General features: G+C 43.9%; 1 protein-coding gene across 2 annotated transcripts in view; it reads left to right on the top strand.

The window, feature by feature from the left end:
• The window catches only part of Dnm3 (dynamin 3), a 430,502-nt gene extending 407,532 nt beyond the window's left edge, over window positions 1-22,970 (top strand). For both annotated transcript variants that reach the window (XM_027934994.3, XM_027934997.2), the window contains 3 exons: window positions 4,046-4,272; window positions 4,816-5,052; window positions 22,901-22,970. In XM_027934994.3, the coding sequence (XP_027790795.1) occupies window positions 4,046-4,272; window positions 4,816-5,052; window positions 22,901-22,970 (534 nt within the window). The remainder of the gene's footprint in view (window positions 1-4,045; window positions 4,273-4,815; window positions 5,053-22,900) is intronic.
• The last annotated feature ends 4,185 nt before the right edge of the window (window positions 22,971-27,155 follow it).

Below are 27,155 nucleotides of genomic sequence, written 5' to 3'. Positions count from 1 at the left end.
GACCCCTGGAGGTCCACGTCCCCTCTCCAGGGCCATGGGCACTTTGGTGGAAAATTGGTAACATGTGTCCTAGTTTAAAAACGCACTGTAACTTTAATGTGTATGAAGTGTTATTTTTAATGTTCATTATTTGAGTGGAAAACACATCTTAAATACCAGAACTTTATTCTGGTATTTATACCACTGATCTGTTTCTGCAGGCCAAGCGTCCACCACCAGATCAGGACCAGGCCTGAGCCCCTCTGCCCCCTTCCCCCACCCTCAGGGTAACACTGTCTGGATTCTTACACCAGGTTCACTTTACCTGCTTCTTGAACTTCAGAGTCATGAGCTCATGTCTCTTCTGTTGCTCCACAGAAGGTTGGTGAGTCAACAGAGGCTACTCTTTAAAGAAGGAAAACTTCCTTGGTAGTTACCCGAACTGAATCCCTGGTGGGGGAAAAGGAGGCTTAAATATGTGTAGAGGGTAGTGAGAACTCAAACGAGTTTCAAAATTCTAGCCAACCCCCTCCCCACTCCCAGAACTGAACAAAATTCAGCTTCTCAGTGAAATGTTTATGTGTGTGTTACGTGAGTGAGAGAGGTCACCAGGCTCAGAACTGCCACCCTCCCATCCAGAAACAGAGATTCGTAGGAAACAGTATCCCTGGCAGCTGATCTGTATGCAACCCCTCTGTGAATGTGTTAAAATGGTCTCCATCATAACAAAGAAGGTTCAAGATGCAAAATACACAGGTAGCCATCAAAGGGTTAAAGCCAGAAAGTGCAAACCACGCAGAGCATTTTTAATGGCTTCACATTCCTGTACACAGTGGGACCCGGTGCCGCGAGGCCTGTTTACCCAGCCCGGAGACAGAGCTGGAGCGAGGTTTCGCATGTGAGAACTTTGGCAAACCATGCAAAGAGGTATAGGTTATAAGGTGTTATAATTCAAAGCATAAATATTGTTTCAGATCTCACATCCAAGGAACAATTCTTTTGTTAGGTTCTGAGGCTCGTTCTACAGGCTGCCGCCTCAAAGGGTCCATTTGGCCTCTGATTGCCTTACAGAATCCTTGGTTCAGATATTTGTACCACGGACACACAAACTATTCAGAAAGTCCCTGAAGTGTCTGGAAACTCCCCAAAGTCTCCCCACCCCTGTCTTCATTCCAAACTCCAGTTACAGCATCACAAAGCTAGGCGACCAGAAGAGAGAAGAGTCTTTCTAAAATTTTGCCTAAGTGCAAAATAAAATGTTCCCCCGTGCTCTGTATTCAACTGTGACTTGATGTCGGCACTACTGAAGCAGCCCTCGGTCACGCTCCTGCCTGAACACACCTAATGCCCATCGAGTCTGCATAAAGAAAAGAATAATGGCCTTTGTGTATGGAGCACCGTTTGCTGGGTGTCCTGCTAGGTGCTTCATATTCATTCTTTACCCAGACCTCACAGTTCTTAAAACAGATGCTACCAGGATCCTCTTTTATAGGTGATGAACCTGAGTTTCAAAAACCCATAAGTGTCAGAGCTGGGATGCACATCCAGACCCGTCTCCTTCCAAAGCCTGTGTTCTTCACCCACATGCTGTATTGCCATTTTCTCTCATCCTAATGACGATTCGTTCCCAGCATCGCCAAAGCTTTTGGACAGGAGGCAAATTTCAGTGTGTAACATGTCGATGTGGAAGATTCAAAGCAGATCTTTGACGAGAATACTGAAACAGCCCCTTGTTGTTTTATTTCGTGGTTTGACAGTTGATTCTTAATTCAGATCTGCTTTAAATCTATCCTTGGAAGGATCTTCTTTTCATTTATATTTCATAGATCCTGAGTGATACTCCAGCAAGACGTAAAGCTTCAAAAGAGCTTAACCCAACTGATGGTTCATGCCAGGAAAATTTTCTGGTTTGGAGTCCTAAGCTGTACCATGTTTCCAAGTGCGTCCACACACCCAACAATGGAAGGCTTGTGCAGGGCTGGGCCTCCTTGGGTACGTGTGTTCAGAAGTGAATAAGTCTTCAAGGAGGGGAATGAAATATTCCTAATCCTTTCCTCCTGCCTCTCCTCCAACGTGCCTCTCTGGTTCCATTTGATTTTCTGTCCTCCCAAAGCTCTCCTCTCATGAATAAAGACTCTGCAGTAGCCTTCTGATGGGTCAGTTTCCACCACTGCCTTTACAGACTCTCTTTGTCATCCCCAAATTAATTTCCCAAGGACTCTCTTTCATTGCTCCACTCTCTTGCCTCTCATTACCCCGGCTGCCAGGTGGGTAAGTCACCACTCTTCCCAGGCGCTCACGGCCTTCACGTTGTACCCCAGGGTCACTGGCCAAACTGACCCACCACAACTGCATGACCCTCTCGTGGGAACCAGACTCAGGGAACCGAGTGTTGATGAGACCACTTGACCTCTGACTCATTCCTGGTTGACAGAATGTGTGTGAGGAACACTCTTTTATTTTGCCACAGTGGAATTGTGGTTTAGCTGGATTTTTGATTAGTAGAAATATTTATATGTTTGGTACATTTAAAAGTAATGAGGCTTTGTGTTTTAGACTCTTGTCATCTCCAAATTGAAAATTTAACCGTCACCCAGGAGCCTTGAGCACCTACTTGACAGGTGTTCTGTTATCCGTCTGAACTTAAAAATGATTAAACATGCTTGATTTTGGCCTTTCTGGGATGTATCCAGTGACCCTAGATAACATTTAGCCTTCTCATGTAACACAGAAACTGAAAACCTTGGGTGGTTTATTTTTCTAGGTTCAAGTTAATTAACAGACCTCCTGCAGCACTGTAGCTAGGGATGCTTAGGTTGAGGGTACAGCTCAGTGGCAGAGTGTGTGCTTAGCATGCACAAGGCCCTGGGTTCCATCCCTAGCACCAAAAATAACAATCAGGATGCTTAAACATAAATTGTCTTTGCTAAACACTCAATCACAGTAAGAGAAGGAGGGAAGTTGAATGAACATTAAGCTTCAAGTCAGAAGATTGTAGATGAAAAGTAGTGCTACGTGACCTTGTGCAAGTTACTTAAACTCTCTGAACTTGTTTTGCATCTGTAAAATTGGAATAATCCATTTTCATCAGTATGTGGTAAGAATTAAGTCACAAAACCTGAGAAGACCCCAGGACATACCATATTTTATTGATTCTCACATTTATTTTTTTACATTTAATATTTCTGAAACGAAGATATATCTTACATTCTAAAGTATCTTGATATTCTGTCCAGAATTACTTGTGTTTTTTCTTTGTCAGTGTCACACAGAGTTGTGTCTTAAAATAGCTGATGTCTTAGATTTGATGAAATGTGAGGGTCTGGTCTTTTAGGGTTGTGCAACATATACATCCTCTCCATTCTCATCCTACTACAAAATGCCCCTCCCCTGAGACCATGCATATTATTCATAATTCAGTTTGTTTTTGCATATCCGTTATAATTTGAAGCCTCATGCCAGTCCTCATCCTTGTTAACTAGTTTTTACCACAAACTTCCAGAAAAAAAAAGAGTGCTTCTCTTTTTTAAAAATGAACTTACATAGTTATATGCCTAGGTATCGTTATATTTCAGATTTAAGAAGTGTCCCCGTATTTGTACTAGCTCTACTTTGAGACAACTTTAAAAGTTGAAGTCCTAATTTTCCAGTGAGTTTGGTGAAATCTGGCCAAAGGATGGGGAGTGTCGAGGAATGGAAGACTCGAGTTGCGACCCAGGTCTCCACACCCACATGGTCATCTTCTGCTTAGCTTGTGGTCCCCCGTCCCCGACAGGCCAAGCAGATGAGTGGCTGCTGTTCCGGCGGTGGCAGGGTTTGGCCCCCTGTCACTGTCTCTGTGTCCCTCAGTGTGGACAGCCAGAAGGCAGAGGGAAAACTGTTTCTTGGGCTACTATGGAGGAGCGAGGGTAATGACAAGAATAAGAGTGAAGCGGGAGTGCACGGGACAGGGCACCGCCCCTTCCTGGGACAGCTGTGGACTTTGCCCACAGACTCTGGCTGCCACGCGCATGCCTGCCAGGCCTCCGTGCATTCCCGCTGTCCCTCCTCTCTGATGCCCGGGCAGGTGAAGGACTTCATCAACTCGGAACTCCTGGCGCAGCTGTACTCCTCAGAGGACCAGAACACTCTCATGGAGGAATCCGCTGAGCAGGCTCAGCGCCGAGACGAGATGCTCCGGATGTACCAAGCCCTGAAAGAAGCCCTTGTGATCATTGGTGACATCAACACTGCCACGGTGTCCACTCCGGCCCCACCTCCCGTGGATGACTCCTGGATACAGCACTCCCGCAGGTAGGAGGTTGGCCCTGCAGCCCCCAGGGCCCCTGGGCTGGTCCAGAATCACCTCCAGGAAAGCTTCCCCAAACCAGGGTGATCTAAAGAGAAAGGAGAACTGGTTCTCCAGGGGCCAGAGGAAGGGCTCCTGCAAGAACAAGCACGACGCAGCCCCACAGTGGTTATGAAAAGCACGTGCTCCACAAGTCCTGCAGGACGATCGAGCTAGCATTATGCTTTAGAAAAAGGAGGTTGCAGCATGTCATATTGTGTCTGTGAAGCACAAAAGGCAACTTGTGCACAGAGAGGAAACAGAGCCTCTCACATATGTAGAATATAGCCTAAAGGACACCCAGAGACTGCCACGGGTGGTCTCCATGGAGCAGAGTGACACGAAGCTTACTGTTCACCATTTATCCTGTTAAGCCTTTTGACTTATATAAAACATATCTGAGTCACAGAGTCAAAAAATAAATTGTAAAAAGCAGAAAGCATGAAGCCTTTTAAAAGATAGATTCAAAACAAAAGTGACAGTGGACCCACCATGATCTCTCTCCTCAGGTCACCTCCGCCAAGCCCCACCACCCAAAGGAGGCCAACTCTAAGCACACCCCTCACGAGGCCCACATCTGGCCGAGGACCGGCTCCTGCCATTCCCTCTCCAGGCCCCCACTCAGGGGCCCCTCCCGTCCCGTTCCGTCCAGGCCCCTTACCGCCTTTCCCCAGCAGCAGCGACACATTCGGAGCCCCTCCGCAAGTCCCATCGCGGCCCACGAGGGCCCCCCCCAGCGTCCCAAGGTAAGATGCAGAGCAGAAATCGGGAGGGATGCTCTTGGTTCTCTTCTCATAGTACAACAGGCAAAATTTATTTGAAAAAGAGAATTGCGAACATCTTACCATACGGTGTTCTCAATTTTCGCAAGCTCGGAGGTTGTGGGGGCGTGGGAAAATTTCTGAGCTTGTTACACCATTTCAGAACCAGTATGTAGTCTTAAAACCTCTCACTTATCAAGTGGCTCAGACTAAATGGGACCAAAGGAAACCAGGTCCCAGTGAATGGCATTTGGGCAGCCACTAGGGGACTGCGACAGGGCCTCTGGCTGGATCAGGGCAAGTGTGTGCTCCACAGTCCTGAGCACTTCAGGGTTAAGCCCTCACCTGCTCCAGAAAAACCTCTGCCCTGAGGAACCGGATCCATCTGCCCCTGAACTCATGATCCTTACCCTCTGTATCACTAACTTACAACTAAGTACAATCCAGACGATGAGTTTGGTGATAAGAAGGGGGACCTTAAACTGGCAGACAGGGCTGTGGCAGGAAGAGCAGGCGCTTTGGAGTGAGATGAACTGGGTTGCCACAGGTCCTGGGTGACTCATTTAACTCTGGGACATGAGCTTCTCATCTATAAGACAACCGTGTGGCCCAGACCCAGCGTGGCCAGGCCTTGAGAGTCTAATGAATTGAAAGAACCATGGTTGTGACTGGCGTGATCACCACACTGGCCCTAATCAAAGAGTGCACTTGTGTGATCTCAATCCTATGATTTTTTTCCTTTAAATTCAATAGACTTGGTTTACAATTACTTGGAACTGAGCTGAAGTTCTAGTGAAAATGGTAGCAGCTGACATTCACGGTGCTCTCGGTATGTGTTAGGCATTGTCGTAAAGACTTCATACATACCTTTTGTCTCAAGCTCACCCCAATGAGATAGGTTATCATTATTACAGATGGGTGCTGAGGCCAGGCGGGTGGTGCACGCCTGTGATCCCAATGACTTGGAAGGCTGTGGCAGGAGGATTGCAAGTTGGAGGCCAGCCTCAGCAACTTAGCAAAACCTGGTCTCCAAATAAAAAGAACTAGGGATGTGGCTCGTGGTAAAGTACCCCTGTGTTCAATCCCCAATACAAAAACACAAAAGCACATAAGCACCAAGGTTAAGCATCTTGCCCAAGGCCACTTAGTCCTAAGGGAGTTGACACCAGAGGTCTCCACCTCAGCACTGCTAACGGCCTTGCTGTGGCTGGCCACCCCGTACATGGTGAGATGTTCAGCGTCCCTGGCCTCTGCCCACTAACTGCAGTTCCAGTCCCCTAGTGGTGACTGATGAAAAAAGCTTTACACATGGCCAACAGCCCTTTGAGGGGCAAAGACCCCTCTCCACATGAGAGCCACCACACTGTAGCATTCCAAAGAAATTCCCTTCCACATATCAAACCCAGATTTCATCGCTGAACCCTGCTGCAATCAAGTTGATTGTTTTAGAGAACCTCAAATTGGCTGGGAAATTATGCCAGGAAGGTATGGAGGCCACTGTGAGAGAAGGGAGCCTTGAACTCTGCCGTTCTGTCTATTCAGCTACGAGAAGGAACCACAGCAACCTGGTGTTCTGTCCTTGCGAATGGCTGTGCATGCCCTGTCTGCTCGCTTGACTGCTTTGCCTCTCGGTTTCAGATAAGCCAGCCTGCTGGTACCCTTTAGAAAATGAGCTTTGGGACGCTCAGCTGCTTTGTTGAGCAGGGCGGAGTTGCACTTGGTATTTAGGAGCTCACACGCGCCTATGGCAGTCAGGCGGGAATCCACAGCCCAAGTGATGGCCAGGCCTGAGTGGCAGCGCTAGAAAGGGGGGCCATGGGGTTGAGGGAGACTGAATGGGGGAATTCGTAAGGCAACAGTGGCGCTATTCACAATTTCTAGAATACTCCCAAGCTAGAGCCAGATTCAACTTGATCTGGCCTTGCAAAAAGTCCCAAATTTAAAACAAACTAGAGTAAAGCGTCAAAGAAGAAAGTTGATGGTGGTTTTATGCTGAGCCTTCAAGTTTTGGTGCCAGTTCAGCGCATCGGGAGGGAAATCCCTGGGGGGCGGGGGGGTCACCTGAGAGAAAGCAAGAAAGACTGTGTCAGAATCTGTACGCCTATTAAAGTTTAGCTGTAGATGGAGAATTCTGACCACATAAAGTCTGTTTTTAATAAAAGCCAGATCAGGAATCCTACCAAATGCAAGCCAGAAATGTGGTTTAAGATTTCAAAAAAAAAAGAGAGAGAGAGAGAAAAGAAAGAAAAAGAGAAAGATAGAAAAGGGGGGAAATGAAGAAAGCTCTTATTAAAATGTCACCTCATTCTGTTTATTTATACATTTGTTTCTTTTCATGATTTGCTCCATTTTCTCTATTAAGAACTAAAAATGTTGAGATGCCATTATCCATCATCTCCAAGAAAACAACCCTTGGCTTTCCCAACAAGGGAGTTTAATTTTTTTTCTCCAAGTTCCTTTGCTTTCTTAAGGGACCTTTCTCCTCTTTTATCTGAAACCAGAAACCCATAACATGACAAGACAGCAGGAAAGGTGTCCCGCCAGCTCCCTGTTGAGCTTTAATATTACAAAGGCAATAACCGAACTGTTAGAGGCAAGAGATTCTGCCACTCGGCCTGTGCCCAGGCTTACTTTTCCTCTGGATACTTCACGACTTTGTTAGCAAGTTGTGATCTTGACTTTGAAGAGCACATATACTCTCATTTTAACCCTGTTCAGAAGTAATCAACGCCCTTGCAATTGTACAGAAACCCTGTTCTGCCTTTTACCAAAGTGTTATTCTGTCTTTCCACTCCAGTGTACAGGGAGAGAAGGGGGAGAGATGGTGGAGTCACTGTTGGCTCAACCTTTCTCAGCTGCTCAGGCTGTGCTGGTCTGTGTGCATGGAGCCTTTCAGGAAGGGGGCAGGCAGTGCTGCAAACTGCATGTCTGTTTTAATTAATTCCACCTGAACCAGAGGAGCATCTCCATCCCAAAGAGACCCGCTAGCATAGCTGCTTCTGCCATTAGTAAATTGACTGTACACAGATCTGTGATTTGTGGAGCATGGCCTATTACCAGAATATCCGGATGGTCCCCTCCCCTCTTACCTCCATTCAACTTCTCTAAAGGGGCTAAACCCTGTTTGAAAATGCACACCAGGCGTGCATTTCTTTAGCAAGATGATCTTAAGCAGACATCCCTTCCCTTCTTTAGGGTCCCTGTTGTATTAATTGAAGACCCTCATCTTCATCAGACATTGTTTTTTAGAGCTGATGTTTCTATTTTCAGTTACAGCTTCTTAAAATTAGTTAATTGGAAATCACAGTCTTTGACATTAACAGAACAAATTAACTGAAGCAGAGTGTGTTTTTCCTGGCAATAGCTCACTCTGGCATTATTTCACTCATTTGTCTTCTCCCCTTTCTTTGGACAAAGCTATTTTGCAACAGTCAAAGGGGAATAAGGGTGGGAGGGCAGGGTCTCTATCCAAGCAGGAATAAACTTCATTTACTTCATCCATCTTCCATCCAAACACACACACACACACACACACAAAAAAAAAAAAAAAAAAAAAAAAAAGTTTAAAAATAGAAGTACTTTCTTTTAACCACCCTTGTTCACCAAGTCAAATGGTGTCTTTTAAAAATGGCAAAACTGAATCATTCAAGAGCGTCTGACTTTTATTCCAGCTCCTCTACATGCTGAAAACTGATGGAAGCCAATAAAAGGCCTATTGAAATAGTCTCTGATGAGCCCCATGAGGAAGCCCATGACCCCACAGTGTGTGAACAGCCCCCAATAGCCTCAGGATGATCCCAGAGGTTCCCACTTAGGTCCACTCCTCGACTTTACATGCACACGTTCCAAGTCTTAGCCCAATCCCACGTGGCAATAGTTTGACTAAATCAGTCACACCCAAGGGTTTCCAATTCTTCTTCATCGACAATCAATGCCCTTGTTTTTCATTTACAAAGATAAAAGCCATTTAGTTCTCAGGTTCAATTTTGTTTTAAGTGTTGACCTTGATGGCGTGCAGTGTTATAGCTCTTTTACATATTTTATAAGTTGATATGATTGACAGTGCAGAATCCCTTTCACTTGGGTATAAAGTCTCCTTGTTGTTCATTTTTCCAGCCAGTCCCCAGATTTTAAGTAAGGACAAACCCACGATTCTTATATGAGTATGTGTTTGCATCCCTCATATCAAGGTTTGGTTCCATGAAGGATGAAGCTGCTGAGCCTTGAAGTCTTGGGCTAAGTGTACATGAGATTAAGCTACCGGTGGGACTGGCCTGGGTCTGCTTCCCCTGCAGTCGAGTACTGGAACCGCCCTGCCTTCTCCCTCCACAGCAGCCCTCTAAAAGCCTGACTTTTTTTTTTTTTAGCAGCCGAGTGTCATTTGAACAAATGATGAACTCACCTTGTGATCTGGGATGTCAGACGCTAGCTTTCCGTTTTCCTCACCCTCCTTCCCCTTTAAAGAACAAATAAAGTCTATAACTAGATACTCTGATTTTTCAGAGAACAGTTTTTATTTTTGGCAACTGGATTTAAAATCAAGCAAAAAAAATTTTTTTCCAGAAGTATAATTGCCAGGTATATAGCTCAGTTGTTGGAGTGCTTACCCAGCATGCCCCCCCCTCTCTCTCTCTCTCCTCTCTCCTCTCTCTCTCTCTCACACACACACACACACAAAAGCATAATTGCGAAGAACTTGTTCTTTTTGATTCTTAGTATTTTAAGGCATCTCATGAGGCAGTGGTGTTACAAAATTTGTCACTGAAACCCCCAAATTAATAATTTGTTGCAGGTTTAACCTGAGCTGTCAGGATGCTTAATATACTTTAATGGAAAATGGAATTGTGTCCACATGCTGTTCGTGGAAGAAAAGGTCCCATTTAATTTAAGCCCCTCCATTAGAAAACCCATCAAAAGCCTCATTTCAACCCCACAGTGATTTGGGTTGCAAGGTAGTATTCACTGAGGTGAATCAATGGTTAAGGTCAAAGCTTTTCATTCTTCAGGTCTTTAAGTGAAAGGAAAACCAGTTGCGTGGTTTCCCTCTGGGTCTAGCACACTTTAGTCTCCTCCACACAAACATCTCCATCCTGCCGCGGCCAGAGGACTGGCATTGTGTTTGGGCAAGGCCCAGACACCAAAAGCAAGAGAGCTGAAGGTCAGAGGTGGGTAGAGGCTGCTCGGAAGGGTCAAGACAGACCCCAGCCTGCCTTTCTGCTTTCAGAGTTTCCCTCATCTTACTCTTCCAACCTTCCAATGTTGCAGGGGGATAAAAGAAGAAAATGAGAAAGGATCTACATAAGGCAAAAAGAAATGCAGACATTCGGCAGTAACTCCAACCTGGAGCCGCTGTGGCTCAGTGCTAACTGGCATGAAGTCAGCCAAACATAACTGCTTCCACTCCCATGACAAATAACAGCAAATAGCTCTGTCATTGTTCTCTTTGGAGCTCCAAATTGTTCCGCTTCAGCCCCTGCAGGGAGAGCCTTTCTGAGCTCAGGGTACCCAGCCCTGCCCCTTCTCACCTGATTGATGGAGGAAGAAAGCCAAGACAGGAGCCTGGCAGAGCAGCCACCAGCTGGTGAAAAACTGCACAGTTAATGACTATTATTCTTCCTGTGGGCAGTCAGCAGCAAATTGTCACCAGTTGGAATCTGCTGAATGTTCCTATATACAACTTGATGTCAGCTCAAAGAGAAGGACAAAAAAAAATATCGACCAGTATAAGTAGATTCCCAGACCAGTATAAGGACCTCCGTTTCATCACTACAATCTTTTATTTCCCTCTCTGTAAAAAAAAAAAAAAAAAAGAAAGAAAAGAAAAAGATTGATTTTACGAGGAAGCCTCACAGTCGGACAGTTCTGCGTCCACGTGAGCTTTCAGTAGCTTTAGAGGTTCATGGCACATGAGCAGCTCTTTCACCTTTAAATTAATCCAAGCAGCAAATTATAAGAATGGGCCGCTGGGGGGCTTTTTCCTTCCCTCTGACTCCTCGGCTTCTCTGAAAGATTAAAAATGACATTTAAATCACGCTTACTAGACTGGCCTTAGCCACCAAAAGTCAGGAAATTAAAACTGAAAATGTAAATGTTGCATCTCTCCCTGAGAATGTGCCATACAGGGCGACATAAGAAAGGCGTTGTGCATTCGGCCGCCGGTTTGATGGCTTTGGCCTGCATGTCATAATTTTATTGTGGCTTAAATGCAGTTTTAAAATGCCCGGCGTTGAAATCCTTGAGCGCTCTCGTGCCAGCCTACCCTGAGCACTGTCTGAGGATCCGCTCATCTAAACACAGCACGTACTTACACCCTTTAGTGGCCAAATGAGCTCCATCTGGCCTACCAAAGGCTGGAGCCAAAATCACATGACACTCTTGGTCTGGCCGGTATTCTCACTGCAGAGTGGTGTTGGAAAGGCGTTGGGTTTGAGGGAATGTGCGTGTTTATTGATGCCACATTTCTTGAGTATTTAGATGAAGTTTAGATCACATGGCAACTCTGACCAAAAATAGAATTCCTACACAGGGCACAGTCTGAAGCCACGCGGTACCCAGGCAGCCTCGCCACGATGTGGTCCTTTTCTTTCTTTCTGGCTGCTTCTCGGGCATCAGGGTCACGTGACAGGCAAAAACCACAAATACCAAGTGCTCTGATTTCTTATTTTTTAACTGTTCCCATCAGCACTAAGAAACATCCACTCCTGTTTTCCAGTCCGAATTATCAGTTCACAATGAGTCATAGAACACATTCCATCCAAGGACCAGGAAAAATGTTTAATCAAAACGGCAAGCAGCAAACCCCTCAGCTGCTCGCAATCAGTGGCAAGCAGAGTCCTCCGAGCCTCAGAGACACGGGGGGTTCCCAGGTCTCCACAATCACTCTTTCTCCCCACCGGGATTCACTTAAACACCAGAACACGGGGACCAGGTAGAAAGGCTCTTCTCACTGACCGCAGAGGAAGCCCATAAATGGCAGGCGTGCACGTTAAGTGAGTTCCCTTCCGTCCCTGGTGTCTGTGGGGTCTTTGTTTTCGTTTGTTTGGAAAGGCTAAAGCACCCACTAAGAGAATCAGGGGAGACCGGGTAACCACAGAGTAGACGCAGCAGCACAGGAGCAGGCCGAGTTTGGAGGGTCATTTTGAAAATGATGAGAAGACCATGCGAGAAGGCCCCCGGTAGCTTTGAGTAGGATTTGGAAAAATGGTCACATTTTACAAGGGAATGCACAGTTTGCCTCCACCACGTGAATACTCGGTGCAGCGGGTTTCGGGTTTCGGTGAGGCGGTGTGATCTCATTTGTCTTCCACCTGCTTCCTTACATAAATATGCATTTGTGGAATTTCACGTATCTCAGAGCCTATCAAGTTTCTCATCCAGAAGGAGGCCTTTGATGAGAGTGAGAGATGACAAAAAGCCTTAAAGGTGCTGTGCTGTCCAGAGGGTGGTCTTTGAAATTATCTCACTTGGAACAGATAGTTATATAAGATTTACATATGATACATTCTGTGCTATGTTTATTTTTTCAAGTTTATATTAGGATTATACTCAGTCTTTTTTTTTTTTTTAAGAAAAAAATTCCCTCAAGCAAATCTTCCTTTATATATCATGCTCAAAGGCAAACACTGCAAAGTCCACCCACTGCCCTGCCATTAGATCACCATTCATTGAGGGAAAGCCATAAAAACTGAGCAAACGCCTACTGATTTTTTTAAAATAACTTGAGTTCCTTTTTGCTTCTCAGTAGTATTGGAAAATATTTTAATAACTAAAATAATAAAACTTCATGTGAGGTAGGTTCTATAATATCTTAATTAGTGCCTCTTGGGGTGGAAAAAAATAAGGAAACATTAGTGAATGTGTTAACTAGAGAAACCATTGCAGTAATTTCCCTCCACACATCTAGGTCTGAAGTCAAAATAAAATCCATGCTCTGCAAATTATTTGCATGAAAGCAGACTTACAGTTTTTGCTCTAACAATAGTAGCCCCCACAACTGAATTACTTGAACAGAAAAAATCCCAGGAGACTTAGATTAATTTATTTAAATTTCTATAGCTTACTTTAGGAATCTGTAATGAAATATGTTGTATAATTACTTGACTTGTTTTAGTATTTCCAACACTCTAAATTACTCTGTCACCATCTTAATATTTAATACCTGAAAAACCAATAAGTATATTGAAAGTTAATTAATTTTTAAGCATGCTGCTTTTTGAATAAACACTAAAACAGTGCTCTACTTTTGCTTAAAACTTGGGTGTATGTTTCATTACATCTTATAGTATTGATTCCTTTTTTCTTTTTTTTTTTTCTTTTACATTTGTCTCCTCTCACACTTACTGGTCATTCCTGGTCTTGTAACTAGACAACTTGGGGACACCTGTGCCAGTAGCCACTGCATTTTCCCCAAGTACCCTGCCCTGCGGGCAAAGAGTTTGAGAAAATACATTGAAAACATTGCAATTTGTAAATACGTTCAAAGTCTCCATAGACTATTTGCAGTTTTCACTTAAAATGTTACGATTTTTTGTCATGGAAGTTTGCATTTCTGTTTTCTTTCCTGTGAACCTCTTACCACTTTTTAAAGTGCATTTTGATATAAAAATGTGTAGCTGGAGTAATGAAAGTTCCACTTTTATCTCCAGAGAGCAGTGTTAAGAACCAAGGCTTTAGAATATCCCCCTTTACGGACACTGTGCTGCATGCACCCCTCCTGGGTACCCCCATTCTTCCGATTTCCTCCGTTGCTCGGCTGGGCCCTACACCCTATGGTATAGAACAGTCTTCTGTGGGTTACTTATGTCGGACACCTGCCTTCTAGCTGTGTTTGGCAGGCCGCAGGATGAGGTAATAATCAGAAGAAAATGTTCTGGTTCTTGGGCCTCATCCACGGACAACATTATTCAAAACAGTTCTCTGTGGGTGAGAACAGAGTTGCTCTGAGATCCCTCCATCTAACATTCTCTAGGAGTCTGGAGGAACAAAACTGGAGACCTTTTTGATGCCTTCTGGAATAACGGAAATATGAATGATATGAGCCACAGCCTAGCCTTTCGGGGCTGTTTACGGATGGCTAGATGTGTGGGAGAGAGGTGAGAGCCTGCCACTGGCAAACCTTCCCGCTTGGCCTCCCCAAGTCCGGTGTGGTCTTAGGCACAGCCTCCGTGGTCCTTACGGCCGTGTTTTCCTAAAAGCATATTTTGTGAGCACTTTCTCCAGGGCGACGGCAGGCTTTGTAAGACAGACGCCTGAAGGACATATGGTTTCCATAGATTTTGCGTCTAGACTAGCTTTATTTAGGGACTTTTAGTCTGAATTGGTCTAGTTAAAGCTTGGGCAGGAGCTTGTATAAAAACTTAAAAATGTGGGCATACCACTGAGGTGTAAGGCAAAAAGTTTGACTGCTTATTGGCGAGAGATTAAAAGGGATTGGTTGAAAATTTCCTTCAGGTTAAGTGATTGTGATCATCTCGTGTGCCCCCTCCTCCGCTCCACCCCCACAATCCGTCCAAAATGGAAAGAAAGGCACACCCCAAAAGCCTGATAACTGTTAGCTTCATACATTTCTTACTGTTGTTCTGAGTAAATTCTTGTGTCCCAATTGTGTGTGTGCATGTGTGTGTGTGTGTGTGTGTGTGTCAGAAAGCGCTAATTCTCTTTGCAGACTCTTTACACAGCCCAGGGGACATATGATTTCTTGCCCTTTTAGCACCAATTTTTACAAACACAGCATTTTTCTCATTTTAAAAAAGTGCCCAACAAGCCACCAAGTAAAAGAGACTTAATGGGCAGGAGTCTCGCAGTGCTGTGAACCAACAATGGAAATTCCGTTTTAAGATGTGGTTTTTGAGCCAGTGTCAAAGACTCGTTCAGAAACAATATGATCCTTTCAGAGGAAAAGAATTACTTCTAGTCATGCCCAGAAACCAGCCTTGTGCTCCCTCTTGTGAGGGCTAATGCTGCAGACCCAGTCCCAGATGAATTGCATCAGGGCGGGAGACCCAGAGGGGAGAAACGGGCCGCTGAGTCCCCACCGGGACCATCTCTCGGCTCCTTGCTAAGTGTCTGCTGGACTCGGTTGTTTATTTGTTCACAGACTTGGCAGGTTGCCAGCACAGCGCCTCTCCCTGTTTCTCTGTTTGCTTTCCATTTCTTGGTTTTTAAAATCTGGGCTCTAAGGCATGCTAGAGCTCCGCCTGCTGGATCTTTTTTTTTTTTTTTTTTTTTAATCACTGAACCTTGATTAGTCCCGGGCGATTCTTTGTCTTTGCCACTCGGACTGATAGGAATGACAAAAAGAATATCATGTGGTACATTTAAAACTGGCCGTCACATCCACCAGGAATTGGGTCAGGCAGGAATGAAACAATCGGTGCAAAACACCCTCTCCGGGTGCTCTCAGTCCTCACGCTCTTTTTTGATTATTTTTTTTTAAAAAAGTATTTTTTAAAGAATTGGAAAGTTAACTTTTCTCACAGTATTTGTAGACATAGTTACCCTCTGGGGTGAGCCCTCAGTCACACACTCAGGCCTGACAGGTGCCTGCATTCTCCAAGACAAAACATCTTCCCATCTGCCTGGAACACAAATGGGTTTTACTTTTGCAAAGATTCAGAGTGTCGTCTCTCTCCTCCCTCCGTCACCTTTTCTTCTCCCTGACTTGAATGACCGAGGGATGCACGTCTGGAAGGGGAAGGTTCTCGGGAGCAGGTTCTCAGTCCTCCTTCCTTGACTGTAGCCTCTGCCACCCCCTCCCCAGGTCCCAATGGGAAGGCTGTGCAGGGAGGAGAGAGGGCCCATGACGGGGAACAGAAAGTTTCACCCCCTCTGCCATCAACGGGAGTGTGTTCTGTGGCTCTTAAGTTCTCGGGGGCCTTTTTTGGGAAAAGAAGCTGAGTAGAAAGGGGGGAATACCGGAAGGAGAGAAGGGGGGGCAGGAAGGGAGGGAGAAGAGAGGCAAACGAATCCACTGGAAGGAGTACTCCTAACTTAATTCCCAGCCCTGTGCTTGTGAATTCCTTCAAAACCCCTCGGGTTCTCCCCGACTGCCCTCCTCTGGCCTCTGCTTCTTTGCTTCCCCTTCGTCCTCTCTGCTGACCAGTTATCAATGATGTAATGCAGAGGACAAAAGATAGAAAAGTCTCAAAAGAACCCCTTGCAGGTACCACATTTTCATACAGCTGAAGATCCTCTCCATTATCTGTTCTGGGGCTCTTTGAGGACTTGGGACAAGACAGTCACTTTGCTACTTAAGATAAAGAACAGACCGCACTTGAGTTTCCAATCCACCCCTGCTTTTCCTTTCTCTTCTCTCCTCCTCACATCCCTCTCCTCCTCCCGGCATGCCAGCCCTCCAGGCTTCCCTTGCTTTCCGGAAGTCCTAAGCCCAGCCTCCCCCCCTCCAGGCTGGGGCTCCCGGTGCTGCTCCTGAAGCACAGATGGACCTGAGCACAGCCCCTCGGTGGCTCCTCCCCACCCGCCTCTCCCCAGCCCCAGGGCAGGAGCTACCTCACCCTTAGCACAGTCCAGGGCTTACTGAGGGAAGGAAGGTTACGAGATGAGCTGACCTGCAATGCTAACCAAAATCTATCTCAGCATTGCCCAAGACATTTTATGAACCACTTCTCTTTCCATTGAAAACGCTGCCTGAGTGGATGTCACCGCAAAATTCCTTTTATAAACCATGAACTGAGCAGCGTTTATGTGGCAAGTCACCCCGCGTAAGCTGCCTTTTGCCACAGTCACCGAAGGGGGCTGTGTTGGTTCCCCTACCTTTGAGGGAAATCCAGGTCAGGTATTTAGGAGGATGTGAAGGGTGACAAGGCAAAGCATATTCTGATTTAATATTCCATGAATTGATTCATATTTTCCCAATGACATACAATATAACATCAGAGGTGCATTCTCACAAAGGAAAGAAATTTCAGCTCTAATATGCAGCAAGAATCATATTAGAGAATTCCTTAATCCTTTAAATGGACTCCAAGTCTTACATTCTTTCCATCATCTACTGCAAAATATTCTAGGACAGTATTGGCTTAGAAGGCATTACTTAAGCCCCAAAAGGCCAAAACTCTGCTGGATGGCATCCTGTGTATTTTTGATAATATATTATTTTCCATATGAAGAAAATCATGACTGTCAGCATTTTTCTAAATTTAACCTCATGCCTCTAAGTAAAAGCTATTTACTTAGCTCAATAAATAATAGATGCTCAAAATAAGAAGCAAAGTGCAAACACAGTGCTGAAATTTAAAACACTGTCCCCTGATCAGGTCTCCAGGAGGAGACCTTCCAAAGAGGAGGGAGTGGTTGAGGGCCACAGTTGCCTTTCAGTCTCACCAGAGGTGAGCTCCGGCCTGGCTGAGCCATGGTCCATTCCCTCACACTCATGCACTGACCTGCAGACTGGGAGGGGTCGCAGAAAGTGCTGGGGGAGACCAGAGTGTGAGGTGCAGCCTCAGTCCACCTATAGTCCACTCAGAATCCTGCTCAGATGGTGAGATATCCATGCTTGCCCCCAACTTTGAAAACAGCACAAGGACTAAATAATTCACAAGAATCATGGAGAAATGAGGCATCTCAATTCCTGAAATTCAAGAAACTTTTACTTGTTTGTTTGTTTTCAAAGAAACTCCAGGTGTAGCCAAAAGAAAGAGGTGCCTTACTGCTAGTGGTTCAGTAGACAAGTCTTCATTACCGATTGGAGCAAGTTGGTAACAGATTCTAGGACCTGTGTAGAAACCTGGGATGTACGACTGCCATGATCCTAGATGTAATTGAATCTAAATTTTTGACACAGTTGTATTTTAGAGCTTTGAGTATATTTGATAAGCAGAACTTGTAGCATAAAAGAAACCTGTGTGTCATTGTTTTATACAAATAACTATCCTCGTGGGCAGACATCTCTGGAAGTGTCGACCTTTGTGTACCTTTTTTGAATTTTTTTTTTTCAGGGGAGTCACCTAATTAGATTGGGTTTCAAACATACCCTCCCAAAGGTGAGAAGTGGAATGCACAGTTAGACATGTTTGCTGTCTGTACCGTTTCCATAAACCACAGTGGTTCTCAAAACAGGACCAGCAGCATCAGCATCATGGGGAACTTGTTAGAAATGTCCCACCCCTTAGCAACTCTGGGTAGAACCTAGCAACCTGGTTCTAAGAAGCCCTCCAGGGACTCCCCAAGCCAGGGGCACTTTGAGAACCACTGCCTAGACCATACCAGTAGAGGGGCCTGAGAGGACGAATCCTGGCCTGTGGGTCATGAGATCTGGGTAGGCCGCAGTGTGCAGAAAGACGAGCCATTTTGGAAATCCAGGTTGTGCAACCTGGAATGCAGAAGCCAGACACCAAACACACAGCAGTCCCAGCCCGGCCCCAGGCCAAGACACCACAGGCGTTGCCCTGTAGAAGTTTCCCTGACCTGACTGGCCACACGGCATGAGCACTCCAGGCCAGCTAACCCAAAGAAGGGCAGGGGGAATTTCATTTCTTCTATTCTTAAAAGACGATAAAATGAGAGAAGAAGGCAACTGATGATTTTTTTCCTCTTATCAGTGAAGCCATTTTTTTCTGCCCACAATGCCACCCACCCTGCGTGAGCATTTGACTTTCTTACAAAATTTGCCATTGTCAAAAGTACTGTAAAAGATCCATCCCTGCAGCTACAAAAAGCAACTCCCAGTATTACATCTTCCCTTTGATTTGGAAGCAGAAATATGGCTCTTCTATCGTAACCATAAACCACCCACACACACCACAGTGTTTCAATAAATACTAAATGATACAAGATGCTCCACTTTAATATAATGGGTTTCTTAACGAAGCCATCACTAAACAAAGCAACTGAGGAAAATTGGGTACAAAACAAATAACTTTGCTTTGCCCGAAACAAACTGTCTTCTGAGGTGAATGTCTTTGGAAACTCTTTAAATGGTTAAGAGCTGGACCAATGAAATGAACTTGAATATGAACCTTAATTGTCTTTCTAGTGTTGCAGTTGGCAAGCACCTTGGCTTATCAAGGCAATTCACCCTGAATTGCTTCTCTTGAGTTGCTTTCTAGTAGACTTTTACACATAGATCACTGTTTTTATTGTCTCAGAAATAAAATAATGCTCGTTTCTTCCAGAAGGCTGAGTTGGGGGCTCTTTAGAATTTTTAATTACTAAGTACATATGTGGGTTCTTTAACCTGAAACTGGGCATATTTCAAAGACATCTTCATCATTTTGAGAGAACAGTATGGAAATTGTGTCTTAGTCTTCCAATCTTTAGTTCACTGACGGCTATCAAAGCCTTTTTCAACACAAAGCCTAGGGATACCCTTGAAGAACTCATAAGTGAAGAGAATTTCCTCATTTATTTTGGGGAAAAAAGATACAATGATTCAAGGACCATGCTGAGTTCTGGGTGGTGAACAAAACCAACAGCAGACCAGGCACAACCAGGAGTGTGTGTTCTCCTGCGCCTTCTTCCTTACGCAGCTGCTGCTGCTGTTGGCCTTTTATCCCATCAGCATGGCCAAGGACGGATGAAGGCTAATGAGAATGTGCTGTGCCATCAGAGCATGGAGTTCCCCCATTCTCCATCCCACCATTGAACCCTCCCCTTCAATTCTCATCGTTTAATTTCCAGTCTCTTGCACTCATTGTAGACCCACGTTCCCTTACAACTTCCAACTTGTATAAGCAGCATTCAAAATCTTGTTTGCCCTTGTCCTAACAACATTCTATTTCTGAGCTTCTTTGGAGTACACTCTCAGACCATGGATTACAGAACTTTCCCCATCATTCCATTCTTGAAATGTGGTACTAGTGTAAAACCCCTTGCGCGTTTGTCTTATTCCACCCATCTGCCACTCTAGATAGATCCTGAGCTCCTTAAAACCATACAGCAGGGTGCAATCCTCACAGCACATGCTCATCATGAAGTCATTCCTGCAATATGTAGCTAGGAATCCCATGGCATATCACCCAGCTGGGTTCCCTGCATCTCAGGTGAGAAAACTGAGGCCTAGAGATGTTTTGTGGGTTCCTGACTGCACAATTTGCCAACTGGAGTTAGAATCCACATCCTCTGACTTCTGGTCCAGGACTTTTGCTGTGTAAACATATTGCCTCCAACTTAAGCCACTGACCATGGCCTCAGCCACATGGTATCCCCGGCCTCATCGGGCCTGCTCGCCTTGACCCCTATCCTACCCTGGATAAACGTCTTCATTAGGCACCTCTCCGTCTTTTATTTGTCCACTATTCAACAAATATTTATCTGCTGCCCTATAACCACATTGTACTAAATGCTGAATATACATAATAAATGCAACACAGGTGTCTCTTCTCAAGGGACTTTAACCTCTGGGGGAGCACAGGCAATGATCTATTAAATATATGATCACAGAGCTAAATGCTATGAAATTCACAGACACTATGAAGTGATAGGTGGTGGGGAGGAGGGGAATCACAGGCTAGTCTGGAAGGACAGAAGAATGACATTCAAGCCCAAAAAAAGGACCAAAAGAGGACCCATGAGCATCCATTCATCTAGTTACCACCCTTGGTCTAGGCTGTCTCATTCCCATAAAACAATGTCCAGTTTACCACACCATTCTGTGACCTGCCTCTTGCTAATTTCTAGCCTGAGATCTATTTTTTTTTCCAAATGAAATTGTCTATTAATTTCATTACTATCTGGTAGAGTTTCCCTGCTTCAAGTTTAAATTGTGGCCAACTGTCTACCCCCATGACTGCTTAATCACTACAAATGTTATCTCCAGAGGTTACCTGGTTACTTTTCAAACTTCCCAAGGGCAGGGGGTCCTATCGTTTGGTATCTATGCAAACACCCACTGAAGAATTGAGCAAATACGTTGTAAGTAATATTTCCAAGAGTCTCAGCCCTACACACCACTTTGCTTTTTTCTTCCACATTTATGACTTACTAATACCTTTGGGTCGTGGTGAGACCAATGAGCATCATGAGCACTCATAAGTTGTGCCTCACTTCCAGAAGTAGCTGTCATTTATTCTGTTGTCAAACATTCACTGAATGATAAACGGTGAGCCAAATGCTGCAGGAACTTAACAATGACTAAGATGTAGCCCCTTTGTCACCAGGGAGGGCAAACAGATAACCCTAATCAGAATTCCAGGTGATGGGGAGTAACTGAGACATGTTGAGCTCCCACAGAAGCAACTGTACCGGGACAGAGCAGGCTTCACAAGGGGAGTCTTGAGTCTCTGGTTTTCTCACACTACACAGCTTCAGATTCAGGACACAAGTTGGGGAAATATGGCCACTTTAAACAAAAGTGATCAGTATACTAGCAAAAGAGCAGGTGGTTTTGCATGGCGATAACTAAAAAGGAAGTTGTGAGACGATTTTTCCCAGTTGCCAAAACCTCTCAGGTGGTCACGGTCGCCTTTGTGCAGGAAGAGGACTTTTTTGAATACTAAATTAAACAACTAGTAGTGACCTAAGTAGGTTTTACTGTGCCTGTAAAGTATCCCTAAGCACTCTTTTAAAAAATTGAGCATCTGTTTAATAAAGAAAAACTGTCTATTTAAGGATATTAAATTGGAACATGCCTTCACAGAAAAGGTTTATTTTAAAGCATCTTAGACATTCTTCAGAGATGGGAGGTAAAAGGAGCCCCATTGATACCTCTGAGACTGTGACCAAGCAGTCAGCGTTCTCACCACTGATCATCAATCTCTCTTCTGGTTTGATTTTTTTTCCTTGGCCATCTAGTTTTATTTTATAGCTGTGTGATTATGGGGGAGGGGCGCCTAACCAGGATGCAAGTCAACTTGGGCCACAGCAGTGACAGCGCCAGTTCCAACCACTGGACAGCAGGGAGCGGATTCTTAAACTTTAAAATTTCATAAATATTTGCCTGAGTGTTCTAACTTCACTTCTCCATATCCGAGGAGGGACAGAAAAACAAGGACAGCACTTTAACTCCAGAAAGGGTCTTTGGAAAAATCAGGAAGAAAGGTTTCGATTTGCAGAATTTGTTGAATTGTGGGAGTGGGTAATAAAACCCACTCCCAGTGTTCTTCATATGAACGTTCTCCATATGCACACATGATGCACTAAGCAAAGAGATAAAGGAGTTCAGAGAACAAATAACATTACTTAGTGATGCTGAGAGTTTCAAGTACAATAATATCCAATTACCTGGGGGGTGTCCACTCAGCTATCAGAAACCCCGCTGCCATCACTAATAACAAAACCTTTGGGACCCCAAACAAGAACCAGAGCTCCTGCAGTTTACTCAGGCAATCACGCTGAGCCTGTTAAAGCTTGTAGAGAACTCTAAAAGCCTCCATTTTCTGATTTTCTAGTGCCCTGCAAATTAGAAGCACAATATAGAACGGGTTAGAGAAAGCTACTGCTACAGGCCATGAGAAGGGGGAACTAACATCCTGACAGAGCTATAGAGGAAGGAAAATTCCACACACATTGTCTGAGACTCAGGTCCTGTAGGTTCCTGGAGCAGGCACAGCCCAGCACAGTTCACGCCACACGATCTTTCCGCTCTTTGCCGAGAGACGTTTGCTGTGTTTCAGATGGTTTCATGTTTTTTCATTAGTATTGGAAGGAATGACTTTGGTTTTGAGAAAGATTTGCATAATAAAAAAAAAATACCTGATTGTCACTGATAGCTGCTGGATGTTCGAAAGGCGGCAATGTTGAGGTCATTACTGATTGCTGCCACTCCTGCTGGCCAGTACTGCATGAGCATGTGCATGATGGCTCTCTTTTGGTGTCCTTGGGAACAACTCTCAGGTCTTCGACTTGTTTCTTCACCTGTCTCTTTCTCTCTTTCTAGCCGGAGACCACCCCCATCGCCAACTCGCCCCACTATAATCCGTCCACTAGAATCCTCCCTGTTAGACTAAATGAAGTGTCTGGCATGGCAATTAATCACTAACGATTACGTGAAAGCAACATATTTGATAGCTGTTGCAGCAAATCATGAGTATCGCATGTGTGGACATCAGTAGGCAAGTAACCAGTTTTACTAATGCATTCATCACTCACCTTCGTTGCTCAAGGTACGTCAAACCTTTGGGGTTTGACCCTCCATAACTGCTACCTGCAGAGGCTTTGTATGTTGTACTGACCCAGGTAGGTTGTGTGTGGCAGTCCTCTACTTTGGGTATCATTTACCTTGCCTGGCATACATTTGCAATGGCTTCAGACAAGTTTTGCAGGCCATCTACCAGGTAGCACATTAAGTATAATTCTTAATGGAAATGAGATAGTGTGCTTAGAACTAAGCCATACATATTTCTTTTCCCACATCCCATGTAGGATGGCAGAAATTCTGTTGTATATTATCATTGCTATCACCTACCCCATAGTTAGCTCCTCTTTCTTTCTTTATTTCATAAGACTGTAGGATTCCTTAAGAAGAAAACTTTTCCAGAAGCACAAATTAGTTTGCAAAGGAAAAGTCTGCTCTGTTTAGTCTAGAGAGCTTCACCTGGTGCCCACGTGTTTTGCTTCACACTTGAAGCATGTGCAACAGTGAATCAAAGCCTGTTTGGGATAATCAGTTAATAGATTTAGCTAGTTTCGGAATTCAAGGAAGAAGCAAATAATCGCATCTCAAAAAACATCTGGAAAATATAATTTCTTTGTTCGCTTTATTCACCTTCTCCTAGAAGGTTACAGTGGAAGCTGACATGGAAAATGTTCAGTTTTTCCAGTAGATCTAATTTTTGGCATGGCTAACTATACTTTGACATGAACTCCAGTTTATTCTTGTTACTTTGGTTGGAGCAAAAATTTTCTTTCCATGCTAATTTGCAATTCCCCTACATTATTTACATATTAATGATCATGTAAGAATACCTTTAAATCAGGCTTAGTGTCCTGTCCATTCTAGGCTTTCTTAATAAACCTTGAGGCTTTCTGTGAGATAGTCACGATGGAAAGAAAAGTTGGCGAGAGAGGCCAAGGTGTGAAGTAGAGCTCACCCTTTTACAGGTGAACCTCAGGGTCCCCGTCCAAACCACTCCAGAAAAATGGAATTGAAACATCGAGATCCAAGGCAAATTTGCAATTTCTAAAATTTACAAGAACAGCTTAGCTGGGAGGTTAATAGTTCAGTCTTGAGGCTCAGTTTTGAACTACCTACAACCAGATGATTAACATGTAGGAATCAGCCAGAAGCCAGTTGGAATTTTGTCTGCTAACTGTTCCCAGACAGCAGAGCAAGTATTCACTGACTCGCGGCGTCCCATGACATTATTTCATATTCTACGGAAGTAAATCAGGTTGTACTAACTGAAATGTCTCCCTTTGAAAGCAGTGGACATGATTTGTATGTTAACTTAACTTTAATTTCCTGTGTAGTTTATACCCAAAGCAGATACCCATAAAGTATGAAGTAAAGATGTTTAACCATTATTAAAAAGAGGACTTGCCAAGTTGAATGGCATTATGTTGATTGTATTCTAAAGGGTTACAGCTAGCAAAAGTTAAAGGATACGAGGTTTACCAAAAGGACATTTCAACTTTTAAAATTACAAGTGAGTATAGAGAGCACATCAACACCCTTCATCCCCTCGTATTTTATTTTTTCTGCGAATGGAACCAACATGCAAGATACAGAGAGTATTTTAAAAATAGTGTCCCAGATAAGTGGGAAAATGTTAAGTAAATAGACATGGTAAAATAATCCGCAGTGAGATCTTTTCATAAAACACCCTCTTTTTTAGGATTCCCTTTGCTTCTTCCTTTGAATTCTCTAAAATAGGCAGCTAACGAATCATATACTTCAGGGTTTGGCTTTCTGCTAAATGTGGTTTTGCATTTTGCTGTATTTCAAAAATTTCCTTCTGTTAAGAGGAAAATATTGTGGGCAACCACAGCCACTGGTGTGTTCTCAGATCAGCACAAACTATGTCAAAGGAAGTGGGGGATTTTTTTTCCAGGTCTCCTTCCACTGATCGTAGACAGTCATGAACAATGGCATTTGTCATCTTTGGCTTTTGCTTTTAGATTATAGTACCACATTCGCACTGTCTCGGTTGCCTCCCTCTGTGGGTGCATTTGTATCCTTTTTCTCTCCTACATTATGTCTAATAGAATCCAGTCCCCCTGGAATTTCAGCAGTCACATTGGAAAATATTTTCAGTTGGCTGCGTCCTGCTAGGAGATGCCAATGGGAAGGACTCTGCAGCGTGCATGGTGATAGGTGCAGCATACGCATCAGGCCTTAAGATGGGACTGTAGTTCAAGGAGCCGAGTATCCCCGTTCCATTTCTAATCTGCTGTGTAACTTCTTACTGACGGCTCTGAGGCTGTCGACAAGATAATGTAGCTCCATCTTGTCTAGCATTATCTTAAAAATCACTGTTTTTAGGATTAAAAACATGAACTGTGTATGTTTATTTCATAAGTACATCTAGTTTTATTGTCACGTGCTAAATCTTGCATGCACATTGACCATTTGGAATAACCATTTACTCAATTGTGGACAGATTATTAAGATAGTATTGATTTAGACCAGGTATATTACATTTCCAAAAATCATCTACGAATAATACCCTTCTGAATATTGCTTTTAGCTGTGTTTCATAACATAAAAGAGCAGTAGGGTCGATTTATTAGCAAATTTGCTATTTGTTCAGATGCAAAGTCATTCTACCCCCAAACATAAGGAAACCAGTTCCTGTGATATAATTATAAGCCTTCTGGATTTAGAATTTAAAAGTAGTCACACAGATTGACTTATGACTATTTAGTATAGACTGTAGCTATAATTCTTAAATATGAAATGGGACCTAACACCAGTTTGTGATAAATGTTAATGTTTCTGTGTACAAACACATTTTCTATGCATGTGTCTCTACATATACAATATATGCAGAGTAAATTTCTGTGAGTACATGTATTTTGTGTCCCCTTGAATAAGTAGGTTTAAAAGCACTCGTCAAAGTGCCACAAGCATGAAAGTGATTGTTCTGTGTGTTGTACATATGTGCATACGTACGGGTGTAAATATCTATATCCACGTGCTCAGTATGTGTGCGTAGGAATATATTTTTTAAATTGTGCTAATCCAAGAGGTGTTTGGGGGATCTGCCATTACATGGGGTGACACTAGTTTGCTGTCTGCCTAATCTCCTGACTGCGGATTGCATTTATTCTGAGAGGCCCAGAGCTCACAGTAAGGCAGACAACAAGTCCAGGCAGGTATACAAAAACCCACAGCACTGCTGTCAAAGAAGAAATGACCTTAAACCATGTAGTTTGATAAGTAGGATCTGGAAACCTTCCTTTTAGATCTCTAGGTAAAATTACAAGTTAATTCCAGATTGCTGAGCTGAATCTTAAAAAGTAAAGTTATGCTATACAGTTGTGTTTTTATACACTAGGTATTAAAAAAAAAAGATATTCAGCAACATAATAAAAGTCGTGGCTTTCTCTAAGTAAAATTTGCAAAAAAATGGGGGGAGAAGTTACTTAATTCCTTGGAAGTAGGTTCTCTACTTTTCCAGGTAAACATCTTACCTTTGGCAAATGGTGTAATTATTTAAAATTGACTGGAATCTCCTTACGATTAAGAATGAAGTCTAAAAAGTAGGTCTCTCAGCTGAATTCACTGAAAGAAAATAATAGACGAGACTCGTGCCCTGAGTTTTGTATTGTTCCACTGAGAGGATTGCCAGCTGTGAGCTCAGCTTGGTGGGAATGAGGTGGGTGACTTTAGAGAAGCAACAGATAGTTCACCAGATCACCCAGTCCTTTCCAAAGAGCTCAAACATTCTCCTGGATGATCTTAGTCCTCTGTCTAGCTGGTATGCTTACAATTATGTGGTGCTCTGCGTGTGAAACTTTAAGACTATTTTTGAAGTGCGCTAGATATGCCTTGCACTCTGTGTGTATGTGTGTGTATGCGCGCGCGTGTGCTTGTGGATATGTGCAAGAATATACATGAGGGAGCAAGAGTGGAAATGCAAGGAGGAGCCCCTTGTTGTCTTCAGACCTGTCCACACTGGTGTGTTGGTGAGACTTCACTCTGGTGGAGGATTCATACATGACTCAGCTCAAGGTGTCGATTTCTGTTTAAT

The sequence above is a fragment of the Marmota flaviventris genome, chromosome 12 (genome assembly GCF_047511675.1).
Source record: "Marmota flaviventris isolate mMarFla1 chromosome 12, mMarFla1.hap1, whole genome shotgun sequence".
Lineage (NCBI taxonomy): Eukaryota > Metazoa > Chordata > Mammalia > Rodentia > Sciuridae > Marmota > Marmota flaviventris.
The sequence above is the reverse complement of the archived record's forward strand: the minus strand, read 5'-3'. Positions and strand labels throughout refer to the sequence as shown.